Raw genomic sequence first — 16993 nt, 5'->3', positions numbered from 1 at the left:
TCTGTCTGGGCATGTAACCAGGGCACGCTAATTTGTTGTCGACTTGAGTGCATTTATGTCTCCTGACTGGTGCCAGCCACTCTCCTTCATACCGCGCACACAACAAAGCAGGTCTGTGGGGAACCCAACATGAATAAGTTATGAAAAGACCAGGGAGCGGTGGTCACGTTGAAGAGATGAAAGCCTTTGTTCGCGGGCTCTGACAACCCCGTGTCTTCTGGCCTTGTTTTTCCCTTTATTCCCCCGACGCAGTCCTCATCTTTCCAGCCAGGATAGGTGAACACTGGCCACTAATTGAGAATACGGTTTGGAAGTCATTTCAGGGGAGGTATAGTCAGGAGAGCCTTGGAGCACAAGAGGGTCAGCGACCGGGGGCAGGCAGGAGCCCGAACCCAAGTTGCCAGAACTTGAATGTCTTTAGAGATCCTCCTGGGGACTGCCCTAGTGGACCAGTGGTTAGGACTTGGTACTTCCACTGCAGGGCTCACAGGTTCAATCCCTGGTTGGGGAACTAAGATCCCACATGCAGTGCGGTGTGGCCAAAAAAAGATCATCCTCTTCTTCTTTCCTATATGAAGATTTCCCACCTCCTTCTTTTAGTCCATTGGCCTGAGTGTGCTGGAACATGTCTGTGGACAACCCCTGAGGGCTGCCCCGCTGCCCCCCACCCCAAGAAGTCAGGAGCAAACACCCCTCACTGGGCTCCCTTCTTCTTCTCCTTTTGTTGTCTGTTCCCAATTTCAAATTGAACAGGGTTCCTAACTCAGACACTTCTAGACTCCAGTGTCTGATCTGTCATTTCCAACCTGCAAGCTCCTCCACCCCATTCCTTGTGTACTTGGTATCTCAGAATGTAATTTTCACACACACACACACATATGCGCACATACATGGATACAGTGTTCCTAAGTGTCTCAAAACAGTAAAATCAATGATGCCATATAGTTGAGGTTTTCCAATAACGTGTGCAGAGATTTGGGTAAGAGTGCTCCAAACCCAAACCACAAAGGGGGGATTTTGACCGATTTCCACCCCAGGACTTCTCAAGGAGCCAGAGCCAAATCCCTGCACAAAGTGCCTCTCACTTCTCTTTCGTATCAGTTCCTCATATTTTTTGGAAAATGCTTCTGAGTTAGAAACCTAATCATTATGAAGGCATTTGCTTTCTTCTCTTGTTTGTTAGGTTCTGAAATTTGCTTAGAAGAAGAACTTCCAGACGAAATCACTGCAGAAATATTCACGACTGAAATTCTTGGCTTAACCGTTTCCCAAGATTCTAGACAAGATCCTAGTATCAGTGAAGCCGAGCAGAGTTTCTGAAGCACAAAGGACTGTGTGTGTGTGTGTGTGTGTGGTCCCCCCCCCCCAAGAGGTACCACTATTCTGGCATTTCCCTACCCCTGCTCTAATCTTCAGAACGTTTAGACATTAAAAGCATATTTCTGTTAAGCAACAGATTTCACAGAGTTGGACATTCCACTCTGTCCGAAATAGAAAAGTGGGTGGAAACAAGAAAAACACTGGGGGTTGGATGGATGTGGTGGCTGGAAACCCCGACTGCCATCCCCATGCCTGATCCAGTGCTGCCTGGAGCAGGGTTTTCAGGATGAGGAGGTGGCGTGGTCCCCGGGGGCAGAGAGGGCCCAAGCCAGCAGCTGTCCTTCCTCGTGACACGTGTGGCCTGGTTGCCACTGGCTCGAGTGGCACCTGGACCCTTAGCCTAACATGGCCAGATACAGATCATCCCAGTCTGCTGTTAGACTGGGGTGGGAGGTGTTGGGCGCTCAGTGCTGCTGAGAGCCCTGGCTTGTGGCTTCTTATCAATAAACCCCCTGAGCAGTTGTGTGCAGCCGTTATGAAGAGCATCGTCGGCCAAGCTTAACCCTGGTAGCAGCTGCCAGAGAGAATGCAGAAAAAGCCCTGCTCCCCGCCCCCCAGAGCCCTGTGGGTGCGCACCTGGACTAGAAACCACACAGTCAGCCTCCCCGGGGCAGAGCTCGGCCCGTGTCAGCCACCCTCTCCCATGACACACACATCGCACAGGCCCATCTGCTTGGCTCACAGCCTTGAACTCCACCGGGCTGCAGAGCACCTAGCAGGCAAAAACAGATACCCAGCTCATGGGTTGTTTCAGGAGCGTGACTAAGGCTGCAGCGCTGTTTTGACCTTGAAAAGACGGTACCCCTCACCTATAAACAGATGAAAGTTACGGTCCGATTTTGTCCTCGGTTATGAAGCCTCTCTCAGGCCAGTGGGCCAGAGGTTATCCTTCACATGTATTCAGTCCAACACCCCCACCCACCCGAACCAGCGCCTTTCCCAGAGAAACCAGCCTTTGAGATGACGTTGCTGACCTCTGTAAAGGTCCTTCCTCCCCAGGGGCAGACCTCCATGTGAGAGAAACAGGACGGCTTCAGCATCCTTCTCCTGGCACAGAGCCCCCTGTGTGGCGGCCACTCGGAAACCTGGCTTCTGGTGAGTCCTCGGAACACCCCGGAACGCAGGACAGAGCCAGCCAGCTCCCCAGCCAGACTGTGTCACCATGACCTTGGGACAGCCAGCGTGGGCCGTGGTCCAGCAGGCACCCCACTGGTCAGATTTTACCTTCAGGGCTTGCAAGCTGGTTTACATTTCATTCTTTTTGAAAAACCCAAAAAGGAAAACAAGCTTTATGAATCAACTTTGCAGCCGCTGAGGGCTTAGGAGAGATAGATTATCAAGCTGGTTAAAGGGTTCCTGGGGACGCTTTAGGGAACAGAAAACTCTCCAATGACTTGTTTCCTTCCAAAAAAAATAGCTCAGTGTTGGATGTCCTCTGGACACCCACAGGGAGCTTCTCTCATTGGATCTGGCTCCTCTATTTTGGTTCTTATTAAGACATATACATTGGAGTCATTGTGTGGAGCAGAATAGGCCTGTGACCAGTTGGACCTGCTGTGACTGGGCCAGTAGCAGTAACCACCTTCAGGCCCAGGCTGAGCCTCAGTCCCTCTGTGCTGAGTCGGTACGTGGAGGGGGAGGTCCTGGTGGCAGGCAGGAAGGGTTAGGGAGAGGGTCAGGCATCCCAGGTGAGGCTAGTGGTAAAGAATCTGCTCGCCAGTGCAAGAGACATGGGTTCAATCCCTGCATCGGGAAGATCCCCTGGAGTAGGAAATGGAAACCGGCTCCAATATCCTTTCCTGGGAAATCCCATGGACAGAGGAGCCTGGTGAGCTATACTCCATGGGGTCACAAAGAGTCAGACACGACTGAGCACACACACATAGGGTAAGGGTTAGGGTCAGGGCTGCTGTTCACCCAGGAAGGCCCAAGTAGCCAGGGGCAGCAGGATCCGTGTCAACAGCCTGGTCAGAGGAGCTCCTGCTGGTGCTTTTCCTGGGGTGTCTCTCAGCCTGTCTGACCAGGAAGAAGAGCAGCTCAGGTGTACCTTCTGGCCCCCAGAGGGCATCTGCACCTCCATCCCCATCAGGCCCACCAGCTGGCCACACAGGCAGTGGAGAAGCGGGGCCCCAGTGCCCCAGGCCAGGGGAGGAAGCGGGGGCTGCCTTCCTGCCAAGTGAGCAGAGAGCCCAGACTCTCCCAGCCAGGTGGCTGGTACAGCAGGGACACCAGAAAAGGAGGAAGGAGAGATGGCAAACAGTTTCACTGGGCTTGTACCTCAAGACGTGCGGACACACGCTGGACACCAGAAAGCACCATGTGATGCTCTGAAAGCACCATGTGATGAGCTTTTGAAAAGATAATAGCATATCACATGGGCCTCTGGCTACTGGCCTCTGCATCCTGGCCTGTTGCTTCCAGAGTTCTGGAGGTGGAAAAGGCATAGTCATCCAGGAACCACTCAGAGCCTCCCCCACCCCCCAGTCTCTCCTCCAGAACCCCCGGCCCCTCTGGTGTGGGGTGAGCGTTCTGTTTACACAGCACTGGCCCCACAGGCCAGGCTGGGCCGAGTCCTGCCTCTGCCACTGAGTAGTACCCTGTGTGCCCTCGGGTGTGGCTAATCTCTTAAACCTCAGTTTCCTCCTGGAACAATTCCTGGGGTGGTGGTGAGGATTAAAAGAGATATTGCAAATAAAGTGTTCCTGGCATAAGGTAGTGCTCAAAATAGGACGGCAGCTATTATTACTGCCGGCAGAAACTGTGCCTGAGACTCGGGAAGATGTCTGATGAGAATTAATCTCTTCCAACTCCAGGGTCTTAGCACCAGTTAACACTTGCTCAAATAAGGGTCTCTGCAAGCTTTGACAAAGGGCCCTCAATAAATATTTGCAGAACGATTGAATGAATGAGCATGAAGCTTCAGTGCTCTTTTAATAGCTGACTTAGTTTCTGAATCAAAGTGAATCCGGCCCCCACAGGCCATCTGCATCAGGGTCAGCAGACTCTCTGGAAACGGCCAGAGAGTAAACAGTGGGGATCTGTGGACCCAGTGGGCTGTTGGACACCTCAGCTCGGCCGCTGGAACACAAACGCAGCCACACAGAACCTTGGTCCAGAGAAGAATGAGTGTGGCCCCATTCTAATCAAACTTTACTTATGGATGCTGAAATTAATGTGGATTTCATGAGAACTTCCACATATCATAAAATCATCTTCTTTTGATATATTTTTCAACCACTTAAAAATGTGAAAACTGGGACTTCCCTGGTGGTCCAGTGGTTAAGACTCTTTGCTTCTACTGTAGCAGGGTTGCGGTTCCATCCCTGATTGGGGCACTAAGATCCCACTTGCCTCGTGGCCCAAACAAACCAAAATAAATAAATAAATAAATAAATAAATAACTGTGAAAACTATTCTTAGTTTGCAGACCACACAGACATGGCAGCCCAGACCCATCCCACAGGCTGGAGTTTGCTACACCTCATTGGCCAGGATGAATCCAACAGATTTTTACAAATATGACGAATCTATACAAAACACCTGACTAGTACTCATCAAAAATGCCCAGGTCATGGCACTTTCCATGGTGGTCCAGTGGGTAAGAATCTGCCTTCTGACACAGGGGGTGCAGGTTTGATCCCCGGTTGGGGAGCTAAGATGCCTTGTGCCGTGGGGCAGCTAAGCCTGCACATCCCAACTAGAGAGTCTACGTGCTGCAACAAAGATGCAGTGCAGCCAAAAAAAAAAAGAAAGAAAAAGAAAGCCCAGGTCATGACAAACATGAAAAGACTCAGAAACTGTCACAGGTCAAAGGAGCCTAAAGGGAGACGATGACGAAATGCGAACCAGGATCCTGGTTTTCTGGATCAGAAAAAAAAAAGGACATTAGGAAGAACTGGTGAAACCCAGAGGAAGTCTGTGTTTTAGTTGATATTCTTTGCTCCAAACTTAATTTTTTAGTTTCAATAAACGTATCTTGGTTGCCTTAAACGTGCATACAAGGGAAGCTGGGCCAGCAGACTCGTGGAACCCTCTGACACACCAAGGCCAGACGCATTCAGTGAGCCAAAGGTTTGTATGGTCAGACCCTAGAAAGGGACATAAGCTCAAGGCGAGGTACACAGAAATCTAGAACCATCTCTCCCATTCCTTCAGTACCACTGTGGTGTGGTCCTTCCTCCCAAGTCTGAATAGGGATGTTTTCATGTGGGCAGGAGGGAGGGAGGCCACATATTCAAGAGGATGATCCGGCCATTCTCACTCCTTCACTTTCAGAGTCTTGATATAGGATAGGCTGCCCCTCAGAGGATCCCAGGAAAGACCATAGAGAAGTCACAGGTGGAGCCGCCCTGAAGCTGGTATGTTATCTCACGTGACAGTAGACACATGTGCAAAAGTTCACAGTGGGTTTCAGCCCCATAAACCTTAAGCCCTCAGTCAGCATCAATTCATCCTTCGTAGTTTTCCCCCAGGAATTTCAACATTTTAAAAAGACACAATTTTCTCCATGATCTCGTTGTCCGTTCTTGCGGTCAGGTATAACTCCACGTTCCCCTGAGTCACTGGTGGTATCCCAAAGGCAGCCCAGCATACAGTGAAGCTTCACCAGACACTGGCCACTTACCTCTCCCTCAGTGTGCTGTGGATCCCCTTCACCTTTTCACTGTTCTAGGAGAGAGGACAGAATAGCAGAAACTGGTGCCAGACCCTCTAACAGCGACCTCAGTTTAACTGTGTGTGCCCTGCAGCATGCTAAGCCCAGAGATAAAATGTGGCAGGAAGCACTGGCTCTTCCCCTTTGGAAGGTTACATCATAGTGAGGGAAACAGATATGTCAATAATAATTACAGTGTTTTGTGATATGACATAGGGGCATCCAGAGCAGATAGGGTGGGAAGGAGGAGGAGGAGGAGGCGACCAGGGAGAGGTGGAGAAATTACATAAATGTGGCACTCGCTCTAAGCTTATCTGAGTGGTGCCTGGGGGAAGTGGCAGGAGAGCAACTCAGGGAAGACAGTGGTCACATGGATGGCCTTGTGTGCCAAAGCAAGGAGGTTAAACTTGATGTTAAAGGGAAGGGAGAGAAGGAGATCAAACTTGCATCTCAGGGGCCTACGGTCAGGTGATGGGGAAGAGAGGTTGTCTGGGGAAAAGGACCACAGCAAGGAGACTATTACAGTACTCTGGGGAGAAGTGAAGGACTGCAGCGAGAGAAAAGGCACTCAGGAGAAGTAAGTATAAAGAAAAAGTTAAATGTTATCAAAGATAGTATCAATCATGACCCTTGGTTTGCAGCAATAGAAATTGGCTCTGGTTAGCTTCAGTGGAAAGTGACGTTATTTGAGGACCACATGCTCCGTGGAGAGACTGGAGAAGCCAGCTCAGTAAATGGCCAGGAAGCAACCACAGCCAGGATGCCAATGGTGCCACTGGGAGCTCAGTGCCTCCAATACCTCAGGCTCTCCAGTGGCCATTTCTGCTGTAAGTCATTTCTCCACTGCCCCATATGCCCTCAAAATTCCAAATCAAAACCACAATGAGATATCCTTTTACCTCCACAAGACTAAAATGAAAACACAATAACAAGGGTTGGTGAGGATGTAGCTAAACTGGAACCCTCCTATACTGCTGGTGGGAATGTAAAATGGTGCTTTGGAAAACAGGCTGGCAGTTTCCGAACATGTTAAACATAGAGTTACCGTATGACCCAGCAACTCCCCTCTGGTGAACTGGTATGTAGCTGGGAGAAATGAAAATATACATCTGCACAAACACTTGTCTACTAATCATCATCACAGCACTATTCATAATAGCCAAGAAGTAAAAACAACCCAACGTCCATCAGTGAATGTGGTAGATCCACATAATGGAATATTACTTGGCCATAAAAAGAGTGAAGTGTTAATACATGCTACCACATGGGTGTAAAATATGCTGAGAAAAAGAAGTCAGACCCAGAATGACACATATGGTATGATTCCACTTACATGAAATGTCCAGTGGAGGCAAATCCATAGAAATAGGAAATAAACTCTCAGTCACCTAAGGCGAGGGGTATAAAGAATGACAGTGAATGGGTAGAGGGTTTCTTTTTTGGATGACAAGAATGCTCTAAAATTGATTGTGGTGATGGTTTCACAACTCTGTGACTATACTAAAAAAAACTTTAAAGGGTGAATTTTATGGTATGTTAATTATGTCTCAATAAAGCTATTATATAAAAAAAATCAACAGGCAACCCACTTGAAAAATGGGCAGAAGACCTGAATAGATATTTTTCTAAAGAAGACATACAGATGGTCAACAGGCACATAAAAAGATGCTCGACATCACTGATCATCAGGGAAATGCAAATCAAAACCACAAAGAGCTATATCACCCCACACCTGTCAGAATGGCTATCATCAAAAAGACCATAAGTAACAAATGTTGGTGAAGGTGGGGAGAAAAGGGAACCAATGTCTACACTGTACCCCTGAAACTTACCTAATACTGTAATAAATCAACTATACATCAGTAAAAAAAAATCAATTGACTAGACCATCCACCTACTAGATCAAGGTTAGGTCCCATGCCCAGGACCTAGAACTCCCAGGTAGAAGAGTGAAATGGCCCCCACCCCCCAGCTTCTGTAGTAGGGGGCAGCCTCCATCCCTAAAGGTTCACCCAGAACTAGGAAAGGTTTTCAGAGGCAGCCAAAATGACGCATATGTGGGAGCAAGAGAGAAGACATTTGGGCAGCCATCTGGATTCCTGACTTAAGAGCTCACCAAGCGCATCGGTAGACGGATTCCAACTCTGCTCCGGGTCACTGGGTCATGACCAGACGTTCCGTGTTTAATCATTCATTGTTAGAAGAGCGGCTGTGTTACACCATCTCACCTTTGAACACATCCGTCTTCTGAAGCACTTTATATCTACTATCTCTCTGTTTGAATATGGCCTCAAGTGGCCTAACTTTTAGTCTGGCAGCTTGCCAATCTATTAGTATTTGAGCTGGGAACCATTTTTAGAGTTGTAGTTATAGGCAAGAAAAAGTAGGCATAGAAGCAATTTGGACTATTTGGTTTATTAAAAAAATTTTTTTAATATTTATTTATTTATTCGGCTGCTCCGGTTCTTAGCTGTGGCATGCAGGATATTTAGTTGCAGCATGTAAATTCTTAGTTGTGGCATGTGGGATCTAGTTCCCTGACCAGTGATCGAATCTAGGCTCCCTGTTGGAAGTGCAGAGTCTGAGCCACTGGACCATCAGGGAAGTGCCCCTGCCCCGCAGAGTTTTACTGGCCCAGTCTCTGAAATTTATCATCAGGCCCACATTGTTGGGGAGACCTTCCCTACAATGAACTGGGACCACATAGGGCTTCACCAATGGCGTGCTGGTGAATGTTTGCCAATCCTCTCTCGGTAGGGAGGGACAGGAGGGTCCCGAGAGCACTCACAGGGGGCTGACTTACAACTGTCCACATTCTGATGCCTATGGAGTGGGGAGCACAGTCCAGAGGCACAGGAGAGAGGGGCTCTGGCTGGAACTCTGCAGACTGACTGCGGGATGGTAGTATCCTTTACTGCACAAGGAGGGAGGCTTCCAACTCCGCAGCTCATCCGTTCTGTCTCTGTCTCTGAGGAAGGGGCTGTATTTCATTCTGTGGTTAGAGTGTTCCCTTCAAAGGTCCCCCCTTGGCTGGGCCTTGCTAATGATGTTCCCCAAACACCAAAGCTCCTCTGTTTATGAAAACAGTACTCGGTTGCAAGTTGCTAGGCGAGGACCAAGTCTACCCAGAAACGCCAGGGCTGGGTCTGCATCTTCCTCACAGTCACATGTCTCCGTCTGTGTTCTTATCCTTCCCCCACCCCAAACTCCCACCCCTTGGTGAATGAGCCTTCATCTCAGGGGGAGGAGTGAAGTAAGAGTTGAATTTACCAGTCCTAGGAAGAGTAGTTTGACTTCAGTCCCCAGCGTGGGGCATACTGATGCGAAGATCATAGAGGGTGGTATTTAACAAATACTTTTTGGTATTTGGGGAAGACCCCCTGGAGGAGGGCTACAGCAACTCACTCCAGTATTCTTGCCTGGAGAATCCCATGGACAGAGGAGCCTGGCAGGCTACAGTCCATAGTGTTGCAAAGAGTCGGACAAGACTGAAGTGACTTAGCATGCATTTTGCTATCTAGCACTTACAATGTGCCAAGCACTGTTCTAAATTCTTGACAAATACTGTTTGTTTGTTTTTTGGTATGTTTTTCAATTGAAGTGTAGTTGACTAACAGTGTCATGCTAGGTGTACACACCAAATGATTCAGTTATATGTGTGTATGGGTATATGTGTGTGTATATTCTTTTTCAGATTCTTTTTCCTTATAGATTATTACAAAATATTGAGTGTAGTTCTTTGTGCTATACAGTAGGTACTCATTGGTTATCTATTTTATATATATAGCAGTGTGTGTATGTTGGGCTTCCCAGGTGACACAGTGGTAAAGAATCCACTTGCCAGTTCTGCAGACTGACTGCGGGATGGTAGTATCCTTTTCTGCAGGTTCGATCCCTGGGTTAGGAAGATCCCATGTAGTAAGAGATGGCAACCCACCTCAATATTCTTGCCTGGAAAATTTCATAGACAGAGGAGCCTGGCAGGCTACAGTCCATGGGGTCACAAAGAGTCAGGCACAAGTGAGCAGGCACGAACGCACGTGTATATGTTAATCCCAAACTCCTAGTTTATCCCACCCTCCTTCCTTGACAAATACTGTTTTGAATTCACATAACTCTATGAGGCAAGTCTTATTTTCATCCCTATTTTACAGATGAGGCACAGAAAGGTCAAAACACAAGTCACGGCTAAATAACTCACTTCTGGAACCTAACAGTCACTCTTTCAATGTGTCTGAAATAATCACAAACATTCAGTAAGAGCTTGACTTCCAGCCCTGATACTTAGTTATTCAGACACACACTCAAGCTGAAAGCAACTAAAAATGCTAGAAAACATATTTTTAAAACATCCTAAAAGCCACCACATGCTGACAAGATAGTAAGGACTAGGCAAAACTCAAGGAAAAAAAGAATCCTGAAAACTAATCCAGCAAGAAGGCCACTTGAAGCCTGTAGATATTTGCCAAGCGTAGCATATTTGAACTTTAGTGTGAATGGTTTTTTGAGGCAAGAGATCAGAAATCAAAGTCCAGGATCCACATAGTGGGGAGATGAGACCTTGCCCACAATCATGCAGGCTTATTAGAAGGCCCACAATAATGGGCTTCACCAGTGGTGTGTGGCAGATGTTTATCACCAGCTCTTGGCTTGCTGGGGAAGGGTCCTGATACATTATTTTGTTGTTCAGTCGTGCCTGACACTTTGCAACCCAATGGACTGCAGCACGCCAGGCCTCCCTGTCCTTCACTGTCTCCTGGAGTTTGCTCAAATCATGTCCATTGAGTCAGTGATGCCATCCAACCATCTCATCTTCTGTCTCCACCTTCTGCTCCTGCCCTCAATCTTTCCCAGCTTCAGAGTTTTTCCCAGTGAGTCGGCTCTTCACATCAGGTGAACCAAAGTATTGGAGCTTCAGCTTCAGCATCAGTCCTTCCAGTGTATAGTCAGGGTTGATTTCCTTTAGGATGGACTGGTTTGATCTCCTTGCAGTCCAAGGGACTCTCAAGAATCTTCTTTAACACCACAGTTCAAAAGAATCAGTTCTTTGTTGCTCAGCTTTCTTTATGGCCCACTCTCATATCCATACAAGACTACTGGAAAAACCATAGCTTTGACTAGATGGACCTTTGTTGTCAAAGTAATGTCTCTGTTTTTTAATATACTGTCTAGGTGGGTCATAACTTTTCTTCCAAGGAGCAAGCAGCTTTTAATTTCATGGCTGCAGTCACCATTTACAGTGATTTTGGAGCCCAAGAAAATAAAGTCTGTCACTGTTTCCATTCTTTCCCCATCTATTTGCCATGAAGTGATGGGACCAGATGCCATGATATTCGTTTTTTGAATGCTGAGTTTTAAGCCAGCTTTTTCACCCTCCTCTTTCACTTTCATCAAGAGGCTCTTCAGTTCCTCTTCGCTTTCTGCCATAAAGATGGTGTCATCTGCATATCTGAGGTTATTGATATTTCTCACAGCAATCTTGATTCCAGCTTGTGCTTCATCCAGCCCAGCATTTCTCATGATGTACTCTGCATATAAGTTAAATAAGCAGGGTGACAACATACAGCCTTTGATGTACTCCTTTCCCAATTTGGAACCAGTCCATTGTTCCATGTCTGGTTCTGTTGCTTCTTAATATGCATACAGATTTCTCAGGAGGCAGGTCAGGTGGTCTGATATTCCAATCTCTTGAAGAATTTTCAACAAGTTTGTTGTGATCCACACAGTCAAAGGCTTTGGCATAGTCAATAGAGCAGAATTAGATGTTTTTCTGGAACTCTCTTAATTTTTTGATGATCCAGCGGATGTTGGCAAGTTGATCTCTGATTCCTCTGCCTTTTCTAACTCCAGCTTGAACATCTGGAAGTTCACAGTTCACTTACTGTTGAAGCCTAGCTTGGAGAATTTTCAGCATTACTTTGCTAGCGTGTGAGATGAATGTAATTGTGTGGTAGTTTGAACATTCTTTGGCATTGCCTTTCTTTGGGATTGGAATGAAAATTGACCTTTTCTGATCCTGTGGCCACTGCTGAGTTTTCCAAAGTTGCTGGCATATTGAGTGCAGCACTTTCACAGCATCATCTTATAGGATTTGAAATAGCTCAGCTGGAATTCCATCACCTCCACTAGCTTTGTTCATAGTGATGCTTCCTAAGGCCCACTTGACTTTCCAGGATGTCTGGCTCTAGATGAGTGATCACACCATTCTGATTATCTGGGTCATAAAGATCTTTTTTGTACAGTTCTTCTGTGTATTCTTGCCACCTTTTCTTAATATCTTCTGCTTCTTTTAGGTCCATACCGTTTCTGTCCTTTGAGCCCACTTTGCATGAAATGTTCCCTCAGTATCTCTAATTTTCTTGAAGAGATCTCTAGTCTTCCCCATTCTGTTGTTTTCCTCTATTTCTTTCCATTGATCACTGAGGAAGGCTTTCTTATCTCTCCTTGCTATTCTTTGGAACTCTGCATTCAAATGGGTATATATTTCCTTTTCTCCTTTGCCTTTCGCTTCTCTTCTTTTCACAGCTATCTGTGAGGCCTCCTCAGACAACCATTTTGCCTTTTTGCATTTCTTTTTCTTGGAGATAGTCTTGATCCCTGTCTCCTGCACAGTGTTACAAACCTCCGTCCATAGTTCTTCAGGCAGTCTGTCTATCAGATCTAATCCCGTGAATCTATTTCTCACTTCCATTGTATAATTGTAAGGGATTTGACTTAGGTCATACCTGAATGGTCTAGTGGTTTTCCCTACTTTCTTCAATTTAAGTCTGAATTTGGCAATGAGGAGTTTATGATCTGAGCCACGATCAGCTCCCAGTCTTGTTTTGGCTGACTATACAGAGCTTCTCCATCTTTGGTTGCAAAGAATATAATCAATCTGATTTCGGTGTTGACCATCTGGTAATGTCCATGTGTAGTCTTCTCTTGTGTTGTTGGAAGAGGGTGTTTGCTATGACCAGTGCATTCTCTTGGCAAAACTCTCTTAGTCTTTGCCCTGCTTCATTCTGTACTCCAAGGCCAAATTTGTCTGTTACCTCAAGTGTTTCTTGATTTCTTACTTTTGCATTCCAGTCCCCTATAATGAAAAGGACATCTTTTTTGGGTGTTACTTCTAGAAGGTCTTGTAGGTCTTCATAGAACCATTCAACTTTTGCTTCTTCAGCAGTACTGGTTGGGGTATAGACTTGGATTACTGTGATATTGAATGGTTTGCTTTGGAAATGAACAGAGATCATTCCGTCGTTTTTGAGATTGCATCCAAGTACTGCATTTCAGACTCTTTTGTTGACTCTGATGCCATCTTAGTCAACGCTGTCTACAGCACTTGCCAATTTCTGTAAACGTGATTTCAAACTATTGACATGAGGTCACTGAACACAGAGTTGGGATGTGTAGGCCTGTCAGCACTGACCCCACCCTGGGTACAATAAGCAAATCAGTCTCATCACTTAGGCAACCTGTATTAGTATCACCTGGGGGTCCAGGGACCCACCAGCCCTGAATTTGGATGTCAAATATTTATTTATTTGGCCGCACGAGGTCTTAGTTGAGACACGTGCAATCTTCAATCTTTGTTGCAGCATGGGGGATGTTTTTTGTTAGTTGCAGCATGCTAACTGTTACTTGCGGCATGTGGGATCTAGTTCCTTTGGAGTCTTAGCCACTGGACCACCAGGGAAGCCCCCTGACCTTGGACGTTGGTCATTGTGCACTGGCAGTGCCCTCAGGAGCCTGGCAGAAGCAAATATAAAGTATCTGGAGACAAAGGTAGCTTCATTCTAGACCTCCAATTATCCCTATAAATAAATTTGGAAATACAGTGTCCAACAAGGTCAAAGAAAATCAGGCAGATCACAAGGAAATAGGACACCATGAGTAAGAACTAGCAGAAACAGACTCTCAGAAACTTCAAATATCAATGGTCAGACACAGACTATTAAACAACTGTGCTTTGTTGAAAGGAAGAAGTGTAAAAATATCTGCAGGAGACAGGAAACTATAAAAAGTGCCACACTAGATTTATAAAGAACATTTGTCGAGAGCTTTGTAGTTTAATCAGAGATGAAAAACATACATGCCTTCAGGGGCCATGTGGTAACACAAATGAGTACAGTGACTAGGTGACACATTGGTGACCTGGGAGCTGTATCCAAAGGGTACAGGGCTCCTCAGCTCCAGCTGATTGTTGCCATGTGGACGGGGTGCCCAGTTTGCAGATCTGACATGTCTATAGAAGCTGGATATTTGGATTTCTTTTTATTGTGGTCAAATACACATAACATAAAATGGACCACTGTGGAACCTCCTTGGCAGTCCAGTGGTTACGACTCAGTGCTTTCACTGCCAAGGGCCTAGGTTTGATCCTTGGTTGGGGAATTAAGATCCTGCAAGCTAAGTGGCACAGAAAAAAAAAAAACCTCACCAAACACTGTAACAATTTAAAGGTATACAATTCAGTGGCATAAAGCACATTCACAGTCACCATTATCTTCTTTCAGAACTTTTTTTCATCAACCCTCCATCCCCAGAAAGGAAACTCCATATGCATTTGAAGTCACTTCCCATTCCCTACTCCCCACAGTCCCTGGCAACCAATCTGGTTTCTGTCTTTATGGATTTGCCAAGCTTAGATAACTCATGTAAATGGAATCATACAGTATTTGTCCTTTTGTGACTGGCTTCTTTCACTTAGGATGTTTTCAAACTTCATCCACGCTGTGCCATGTATCAGTACTTTATTCCTTTTTAATGACTGAATAATATCCCACTGTATTAAATATGCACATTTGTCCATTCATCATTCAGTATTTGGATTTTAAAATATATCTTCTACTTTTGACTCAAATGTATGTATTTAAATGTTATGTGTAACTTTAAGGATGTGTCTGCTGGCCAGGTAAGTCAGAGCATCAGTGATATGGACCTGTGTTTTACGACCTGCTGTGACATGCTTTCCCATGTAGTCCTCACGTTAGGAACGTGGGGTTCAGGACGGTAAAAGGACATGCCTAGGAAAAGGCCTTCAGTGGAGCTTCCACTCCATAGCGCCAGAAAATTTTCTCCCCCACACCAAAATCTTGGGGCAAAGGGCTTGGTTTCAGAATGAGTGGTAGTCACACATCCAGCTCACAGCTTGTTGGGCTAGTTGATCTCCAAGGCACTAGGTTTACTGACAGGGGTCATTCTCTTTCCGGAACATCCATCTGGGCATGAACCCGCTCTCTTCAATACCAGTTTAGCTGCAGCTGAACACAAGGATGGCTTATCCTGGTAATTGTAGATTGGTGCAGAGCTGTCTTGAGGCACTGCGGGGAAGACACCATCCCAGAAGTCCTTCTCGTAGCCGGCCAGTCTACTTTACCTGCCAGGGTCATTTGTGCGGTAGCAGCAGCTGGGCTGAGCCTGGAACTTACATCAGGTGTGGCTTAAGCTCAAATCTGGTTTAGGACAGAAACTCCAGCGTGCGCCCGCTTCCCTTATTTATGGTGAGGGCAACTTATCACTAGAGGCAAGGTCTAAGAGCCCCTCTTGAAATGCTGATAAATAATCATCGAGCTTTTCCTGCGCCGAAAGCTATTTAAGAAGCAAGGTCGAATGTTTCTCGTAGTCACCCCAAGCTCCTTTCCTCCTACCCTAGTTTTCCAAAAGGACGAAAGACAGGGAAGCGACGTCCTAGCTCGCGTATTTAAACCGGGCATAAGGCCAGCAGAGGTCCGCGTTTCTCAACTCTTTCCAAGAGCACCTCGCGTCCCGAATCGGCGCCTTCAACTCTGAGAAGTCGGGAGCCCCACAGGAAACTTGCATTATTGCAGCCGCTGCCACACACCCGGGGCCGCGGACGGGCGGCCGCGCCGGCTCCCCAGGAATGCGTCCCCTCCACGGCCGGCCGGCCAGCCGGCCCGCTCTCCACGGGGGACCCCTCGGCACCTGCGGCCTCCGAGTAAGTGTCCGCGCGCACCTCCGCCCGCCAGCCGGCCTCCCCCACGACCCCGCGTGCCCGGAGCCGGGGGTAGCCAGGAGCCCCTCGCCACCTCCCCGGGGAGCGGGGGTCGCGGGCGCCTCCCCCGGGTGGGCGGAGAGGCTGCCGGCGCTGCTCCGCGGCGGCGGCGCCCGGAGGCCGCACTGGCGGCGGCCGCGGCGGCGCTGCTCCCCCTGCTTGGTGCAGCTGCCGCCCGGCGCTTGCGCACTGGGCCCTGGGCGCGCGGCGGCACCAGGCTTTGTGTGTGTGTGTATGTGTGCGAGTGTGTGTGTGTGTGTGTGTCCGTGTGTGAGTGAGTGAGCGGGCGGGCGGGCGCGAGTGTGGCCGCCGCGGAGCGCGAGCAGGACCCGGCGGGCGCGCTCCCCCAGCCTCTCTCTCCCCGCCAGAACCATGTCGGGCAGGTCGGTTCGAGCCGAGACCAGGAGCCGGGCCAAAGATGATATCAAGAGGGTCATGGCGGCTATCGAGAAAGTGCGCAAATGGTAAGCGGAGGCGCCGGCTTGTTCGCTCCCCGGCTCGGCGCCGCGGCCGCCCCGAACCCCGAAACCAGATACAAAAAGCCAGCGGGGCGCAGCGCCCCGGGCCGCCCGCGGGCCCGGGAGTTGGAGAGGGCGGGCGGCGCGCGAGCCGGGTCACCTGCGCGCGGCGGGGGCCGCGGCCGCTGCCCAGGTGCGCTCGCGCCTGTCGCCCACCTGGCGCGGCGGCGGCAGCCTTGAGGCGACAGGCGCCCCGGGCCGGGCGGTGGAGCAGCGGGCAGTCCCCGGCGCGGCGCTTGGCTCCCGGGAGGGGGGCTCGGGGCCGGCCCCAGAAGCCATTTCGTTTTGTGCAAGTCACATGAAAGCGGCTTCCCGCGCGCCGGGGCCGCGATGCCGGCGGCGGAGGGGAGAGCGCGAGCTCCATTGTGCAGGCACCGAGCGGGCCGCCGCCGTCTCCGTCTCCTCCCCGCGCGCCCCGGGCGGCGCAGCGCCGGCCCCCGCGCC

General features: G+C 48.5%; 2 protein-coding genes across 3 annotated transcripts in view; both read left to right on the top strand.

Moving 5' to 3' along the window:
• CFAP251 (cilia and flagella associated protein 251) overlaps positions 1-16309 on the top strand; it is an 86746-nt gene extending 70437 nt beyond the window's left edge. Inside the window, exons 24-25 of the mRNA XM_040251286.1 lie at positions 1184-1354; positions 16277-16309. Coding sequence (XP_040107220.1) covers positions 1184-1320 — 137 coding nt within the window. The 3' untranslated portion in view covers positions 1321-1354; positions 16277-16309. The remainder of the gene's footprint in view (positions 1-1183; positions 1355-16276) is intronic.
• BCL7A (BAF chromatin remodeling complex subunit BCL7A) overlaps positions 16273-16993 on the top strand; it is a 30657-nt gene continuing 29936 nt past the window's right edge. Inside the window, exon 1 of one of the 2 annotated variants that reach the window (XM_040250748.1) lies at positions 16273-16495. In XM_040250748.1, the coding sequence (XP_040106682.1) occupies positions 16404-16495 (92 nt within the window). In that variant the 5' untranslated portion in view covers positions 16273-16403. The remainder of the gene's footprint in view (positions 16496-16993) is intronic. The other variant, XM_040250747.1, reaches the window with a different exon arrangement.

The sequence above is a fragment of the Oryx dammah genome, unplaced genomic scaffold (genome assembly GCF_014754425.2).
Source record: "Oryx dammah isolate SB20612 unplaced genomic scaffold, SCBI_Odam_1.1 HiC_scaffold_12, whole genome shotgun sequence".
Classification (NCBI taxonomy): Eukaryota; Metazoa; Chordata; class Mammalia; order Artiodactyla; family Bovidae; genus Oryx; species Oryx dammah.
The sequence above is the reverse complement of the archived record's forward strand: the minus strand, read 5'-3'. Positions and strand labels throughout refer to the sequence as shown.